The sequence below is a fragment of the Lycium ferocissimum genome, chromosome 5, assembly GCF_029784015.1.
Source record: "Lycium ferocissimum isolate CSIRO_LF1 chromosome 5, AGI_CSIRO_Lferr_CH_V1, whole genome shotgun sequence".
Lineage (NCBI taxonomy): Eukaryota > Viridiplantae > Streptophyta > Magnoliopsida > Solanales > Solanaceae > Lycium > Lycium ferocissimum.
The window spans coordinates 16,371,992-16,379,068 of record NC_081346.1 but is presented as its reverse complement, the minus strand read 5'-3'; the positions used below and the strand labels follow the sequence as shown (position 1 = coordinate 16,379,068).

The following is a 7,077-nucleotide window of genomic DNA, read 5'->3' as shown; positions in this document are numbered from 1 at the left end:
AAAGTATTGGTATTTTTTGTAAATACACCCTCTATATATGTATATATATGTAGTTAGCCCAAGAATAAAAGTGCAAATGACCCTGCAAATCTATCCGGAAGCGGGGCCCATACGCCCAAAAAGCAAAATGTAATAGGCGGGCAATTTCCGTTTCATAACCGGGAATTCCCAAAATTTAGAAATTTTTTGTAGCCCCAAAACAAAAATTTGGAGGTTCCTAACTGTTAGTATTTTTAGCCTCTTCCAATTAATTCCAAATGGCGCCCGCCTTTCCCACCTTAACATTTCAATTCTAGATCTGTAACTTCAACAATTCTCTCTCCCCAAAACTCTAAAAAACCCCAGTTAGGGTAGGGTTTTATCACTCGTTTTGCTGTTTGCTGTTCCATGGCGTCTGAAAAAGAAACCCTAGATGATAAGAAACCAGATGAGGTGATGGAGGAACAACAAGTAAAGGAAGAAGAAGAGGGAAAGACAGGTGAAGTAGAGGAAGAGGATGAAAAGGGAGAGAATAAAGAGGATGAGAAAGAGGAAGCAGAGAAGGAAAAAGAAGAATCAGATGAGGAGGAGGAAAAGCTAGTGAAGAAGGGCAAAGGCAAAAGTGAGGGAAAGAAGAAGGAGAGTGAGGAAGAGCCTAAGACGCCAATCTCAAGACCGACGAGGGAAAGGAAAACTGTGGAGCGCTATTCTGCTTCTTCGGATGCTAGAAGTTCAACGCCTAAGCCCATGTCTATTAGAAAGGTATCATTTTCGATCTTCTCTTTTAAGAAATTATCCATTTCACTCAGATCATGTTTCTTTGTCTTCCTTTTTTGTTTATGTCACAACTTCCTAAATAATTGTAGCATTCAACAGCCTCTTTTTAGCTTTTAGGTTTCAAATAGAGAATAAATGTGACAGTTAACGGTCAAAAACACAATTAAACTATTGTTTTTTCGCGAGTTCAATACCTCAAATATCCATTGTTTCCTTTACCTACCTAACCTATCGCTCCCTTCGTATTAAAACACAACTCGATGCTAGTTAGTTACAGGGGCGGAGCCACATACGACTAAGGGGGTTCATTCGAAAGCCCTGGAAAATTACATTGTTTATACATGGTTAAAATTATTTTTTATGTATAGATAGCAGATGTTGAATCCCCTTGAGCTTCTTCCTGTGTTTATTTCTTCATATTTTGAACCCCCTTATTGCAAATCTTGGCTCCACCACTGGTTAGGTAGCTAAAGGGAACAATGGATAGTTGCCCAACTTTGCATCAAGGTGTGTTTTAATGCGAAGGAAGTTATAGTTTAGGTAGGTAAAGAGAACAATGAATAGTTGAGGTATGAAACTCGTGAAGAAGTGATAGTTTAGGTGTGTTTTTTGACCATTAACTCTAAGTATTAACTGTACATGTTTAATTTACAATTTTAGTTACGATACGAATTTCCTCTTATGAATCGGTGTGTTTATTAAATGCAGGGTAGTGGTACTCAGCTGAAGGAGATACCAAATGGTAAGATCTTACTAGTATACAAATTTGCTTTTCCAGGGTTAGCTTTATTTACTGTTTAATGATAAGTTAAATCAAGTATCCTTACGTATATCATTGAGGATGTAATTTGTCATTACTTGGGGAATATCATCATGGCTGAAATTTGACTGATATACTCATTTTTTTTTTATAATGTGATGGTATTTGATTTGACATAGACTTTTAAGATTTTAATTTGACTTGTGTATATTAGGAATAGTGGAAGAAATATTGAAATTAGTAGTTGAAGAATTTGGTGGATGAACTGTAATATAAGTGGATCAAACCACCCTATTCCAATCCATATCAGCATTTCATAAATGGAAGTTAATATCTCAGCAATAAATATCATTTGTTCTTGAAATTTATGGAAGTAGTGTAAAAAGGGAATAGTGTCAAACATTTAGAACAGCCAAAATAGGTAGAGTGCCGTATAAACTGTAAATCGCAGGAACCACGAAGAACTGAGTTCAGGTAAATCAGTGTTTACTTGCATAATAAAAAAATAAATCTTATCAAAAAGTTTGCTACTATGTTATGAGTCTGATGCTAAGATTTACTTATCAATAGCTGCATGATACAGAAGCTTGATACAGACTATTTTTGTCTCTGACATCTCCAATATTTTGAAACTTCAGTGGCTTATAAACTATCCAAGAGAAAGCCTGATGACAACCTGCAAATGCTTCACTATATTCTTTATGGCAAGAAATCAAAGGTGATCATCATCTTCTTACTTACAAACTCTTGAGCTTTAAAACTTGAGATGCTTTCTCTTGGTTTTGCAGCTTCAACTGTGCATTTTGCCTTTTCAGGTACATAGTTTGAAGAAAAACATAGGGCAGTTTTCAGGATTTGTTTGGGTTGAAAATGAGGTATCTTGCTTCTATTTCCTTTCTATTGTGATCCAATCTTCCTTGTGCTTTCTTTTCTTATTTACATGTGGAAATTGTTGTAATCAGGTTACTGACTAATCCCTTAATTGATTGTGTAATGAGATTATCTTTTGCCTACTTTATTTGTCAAGCAGGAAAAACAAAGGGGAAAAATCAAAGAGAAGTTGGACAAATGTGTTAAGGAAAAGCTGCTGGATTTTTGTGATGTCCTCAATATTCCAGTGAGCAGATCTGCTGCAAAGAAGGTATGTTCTGCAAATGGGTCTTTCCGTTTGCTGCTGACTGCAGCAATGTCTAACTATTTATTTCTGATCAGTCGTGTTACTTGTGTCAATTTTCAGGATGAGCTCTCAGTGAAATTATTAGAATTCCTGGAATCTCCTCATCCTACAACAGACTCCTTGCTTGCTGATAAGGAACAGGTATATAGTTGATTTTGCTAAGCATCTTCCTGTGTTGAGGAGTTTGCCTTTGTCTTTAACTTTCTTTGCGTGTAAGCATTTGTTTATAATTATGAAGCTGTAACCTTTGTGTTCTTTTTGATGTTAGATGGGTAAGAAGCAAAAGAGGAAGAGCATAGCTACCAAAAGCACAGGTTCCTCGGATAACACTAAAGTAAAGGTTAACTCTCAATCTTGTTCTTCTCTTCTTAAGGCAATCATCCCAATTGGCATACTCAAGATGACAATATTTGAGTAACTAGAACTTGCTGTTACTGATACTTGGTTCTGCAATTAATTTCTCTGAGCTTTGAATAAGTAACAATTCAAATGGACCTAAATGTTTTTTTAGGGAAGAACGAAAATGAAGCAAGATAAATTTAAGGGTCATGCTTACTAGTGTCACCAAGACTTTGGTTAAGAAACATTGTTATCTTGTAATCGTATTATGGATTTTAGTGCATGTCGAAATTGACAAGTACAAGCCTTAACTGAGGTGTTAATAACGCTTGCATGTGCTTTGTCTCTTTCCTTTTTCTTTTCCTTTTTTTTTTTTTTTTTTTGGGGGGGGGGGGGGGGGTGTTAGAGGGTGTTCACCCCGAACACCCTCGGCAAAAAATTACATTGTTTATATAGGGTAGAATTTATGTGTTTATGTAAATACAATAACTTTTGAATACCCTGAACAATTGCAAAAGGATAGCTCAAGCGGTCCAGGGTGTTCAAAATTTTCTCTACCGTCCTAGGTTCGATTCTCAGAGACAACATTATTTTTTATATTTAGCTTTTGTTGTTTTTTCCAAAACCCCCTGAGTGAAAATCCTAGATCCGCCACTTTTTTTTTTTTTTTTGGGGGGGGGGGGGGGGTCTTTGTGTTGTCTTGTGTCTCCCATTTAAAATCTTCACTACTAGAGAAATGATTTAACATGTCAAGCTGGATTTGATGTGACAGGAATCACGTCTCGGATCCATGAATTCAAAAAAGTTAATTCAGGAACTTCAAAAATATGCGGCAGCTTAAAAGAAAATACTGGAAATGAAAAAGAATTGAAAATAAAGATAGGATCAATTCAAGAAAGAGTTTCTATATTCAAGAACAGGTCAAGTAATTCAAGAATTAATCATGGACTCCAAGATAAGTCTAAATTTTGAACAAATAACTCCTAACAACAATTAGCCTTAACTAATCTTACTTTGGTAGAGCATAACCCCAAATATAGATTATGAATCTTGACCCCACTTAGATACAAAACACATTAAGCCAAGAGTTGCCGCCTTTTTGGAATCCATTAAACTAAAATGATTTGATGGATTTAAACTTACCACCTTAAGTTGATTCTTGAAGGTTGGAGAATAAATTCAAAAGAATTCTCCAAAACAATTTACCTCATCAAAAAAATTCTTGAATGTTGGAGAATAAATTCAAGAGTAGCTACCCACAAGAGTGCAAGAATAGAACATCTTAATTACGTTAATGATAATTTAAATGTAAACATGACAAAGAAGTCAGACACCCCTATTTATAGCCTAAGGGCGGCCAAGATGATGTAAAGAGACAAAGGACAAAAACCTGAACAATCTTATAAAGCAAGTCCAACATCCTTAAGAAAAAGAAAAAAGAAAGAAATACTAACTACATAGGAAACCATTAAAGATTTTCCTAATAAATCAGTAAACACCTATAACAAACTAAGAAAAGAATTAGGAAAGTTCGACTTAGGAATCCTAACTCCACTAGTCGCCTATAATTAAGGAAAGCACCTTGATTTGTGGCTGATTTTTAGGCGTCTTCCTTGTTATCTTGGGTGCCAAGTTGGCCCCTCTCTTGGGCTGATTTAGACACCTATATTAGGCTTCCCTTGCCCCCCAATCCATCCCACTTTGAACCATAAAATAGTTGCAATGCTTGGCCAGTTCATCTCCGTTAGTCTTGAGCTCTTCCGTCACAATTAACTTCTTTATTTCCCATTGAAGTCTCAGCAACCTTGAATTACAACTCTTTAAATTGAGATCTTGATAATAACCTTTTTGGAGCTTCCAAAACTTCATCCTTGTCCTTGATGCTATCATGGTGTCAATCTCTTTTGTAATATGGGTAGTTAAGCTAGGCTAAGGTCTGCTCCTCACAGTGTTATGGGCATTGTCTAGCAGTCAGTTTGAGTATTTAAAATATTATTGGTGGCATTTAATTGTATTAAGAAGTATTTTGTTGGCAAGGGATGAAGAATATGCATATGTATTTATCAGTATTTCTAAACACTTCATATCCCATGAGCTTTGACAGTTCTTTATCTCCTATCACTATTTTGCTGTTACTTCTCTGCAAATGCCTGTCATAATCCTGACCGCTGAAAGGGTGTCTGACTTCTTTGTCATGTTCAAAGCAGAAGCATCAGAAATCTGAAGTTGGGGTAAAACGCAAGCGGTCATCAAAAACTGAGGAAGAAGAAGCTAATGATGAACAACCATCAGACAGTGGAGATGACTCTGAGAATGATGATGAAGCTCCTAAAGAAGGAAGTGATCAGGAAGGGAGTGGTTCTGAGAAAGATGAGAAGCAAGAGGAAGAGGAATTGGAAGAGAAACCCAAGAAAAATAAGTCTAATGAGAAGATCTCTTCAAAGAAGAGTGTGAAGAAGGATTTTGGGAGTAAAGCGGAAGAGAAGTCTAAGGCCATGGGAAAGGGCAGCCCTGCCAAGTCCTTGAAAAGTTCATCAAAATCTAACCCTTCAAGTTCAGCTTCCAAGAAAGGTGCTTCTGCTGCTGATTCAACATCTAAACCCAAGAAAGAAAAAGCTGAAAAGAAAAGTAAAAAAGAAAGTGAATCTGGGAAGGAAAATTCTTCAAGCAAGAAAAAATCAAGCAAATCTACTGCAAAGGTTTCTGAAAAAGGTGTGTAACTTTTTGTTTTTCAGTTAATATTAATATAATATATGTGTTCAAGTTTTCTGTGTTGTGAGAAGGTAAAGATCTTCAGGTTTATTTTTTGAGATATTGCCGTGAAGATTAACATTTCTAGGATGCACTATGGGCTTTCTCCTTTTTCTCGAAATGAGTATTGTGCTGTGCCATTTAGAGAACATATTTTAATGTCAGTGATCAAGCTTCTCCTTTTTCGAAATCAGTATTGCGATGTGCCATTTAGGGAACGATGTTTTAATGTCAATGATCATCCAGTATCTGAATACATAGAATGGTTACTATTGCGCCAAACAGATGCTCTGATTAATGTCAATGATCATCCAGTATCTGAATACATAGAATGGTTACTATTGCGCCAAACAGATGCTCTGATTAATTTTGTGTATCTTCCACTTCTCTGACTGTTGAACCTTTTGGAACAGGAAAAGGGAAAAGTGTAAAGAAGGCCAAGGCAGAGCCTAGCAACGAAGAATTGCATGCAGAAGTAACAAATATTCTGAAAGAAGTGGATTTTAACACTGTAAGTCTTACTATTTTACTATTAAAAAAGTCACAGTAAAAGTTTTACTTTGGACTGATTAGGCTTTTTGCACTATTTAAAATGCAGGCAACTTTATCTGATATTATCAGGCGACTAGGTGTGTTTTTTCAAATGCTCATTCTACCTGCTATTCTAAATTCTGTTGTACTGATCGCTCATTTTCTAACCTTGTTACTGGTGCTTCGTTACAGGTAGCCACTTTGATGTGGATTTGATGCACAGAAAAGCAGAGGTGAAGGCTATAATCACTGAAGTAATAAATAGCATGAGTGATGAGGAAGAAGATGATGAGGAACCAGAGGGTGATGGCGATGCAGAAAAATCGGAAGGTGATGACGATGCAGAAAAATCTGAAGGTGATGACAGTGATGCTTGATTTACGAGTCAAGTAGAAAGATTTGCTACCGATACAAGCTTGTTAATTGTTCTGATTTGCATGTTGTCCTCTGTATAGACATGTAAGTGAGAAGGTATACTGTTAGCTGAAGGTATGCAGATAGTGGCCTCAATAGGATAGTTGTAAGATAGGCATTTCTGTATTAGCTAATCTGTAGATGTAACCTTAGGATTTCCTTACTCCCGTTGCTTGCTGATAATCATGGGTTTTGAGCTTGTACTTTTTATTTTTAGAACAATTGCAGATTGCCAGATTTTAGATATGGTGAATGACTAAGATTTTGTATCATCTGTACTGCTGAATAAAAAGAGAGAAAAAACCTTCATATGGCTAGAGGGTTTGTTCAAGAATTGCTTATTCCTATA

At 36.2% G+C, this 7,077-nt stretch overlaps 1 protein-coding gene across 3 annotated transcripts; it reads left to right on the top strand.

The window, feature by feature from the left end:
* Nucleotides 1-155: 155 nt before the first annotated feature.
* Nucleotides 156-7,077, top strand: LOC132056226 (DEK domain-containing chromatin-associated protein 1-like). Of its 3 annotated transcripts, none has more exons than XM_059448319.1 (11): nucleotides 156-741; nucleotides 1,465-1,498; nucleotides 2,155-2,234; nucleotides 2,332-2,391; nucleotides 2,547-2,657; nucleotides 2,754-2,834; nucleotides 2,962-3,027; nucleotides 5,237-5,744; nucleotides 6,197-6,294; nucleotides 6,382-6,412; nucleotides 6,507-7,077. In XM_059448319.1, the coding sequence occupies exons 1-11, from the start codon at nucleotides 388-390 to the stop codon at nucleotides 6,689-6,691; spliced, it is 1,608 nt and encodes a 535-aa protein (XP_059304302.1). In that variant the 5' UTR covers nucleotides 156-387; the 3' UTR covers nucleotides 6,692-7,077. The 3 variants fall into 3 exon arrangements, with proteins under 3 accessions (XP_059304302.1, XP_059304303.1, XP_059304301.1); XM_059448320.1 differs by having other exon boundaries at nucleotides 157-741; nucleotides 5,240-5,744; XM_059448318.1 differs by having other exon boundaries at nucleotides 157-741; nucleotides 2,962-3,033; nucleotides 5,240-5,744.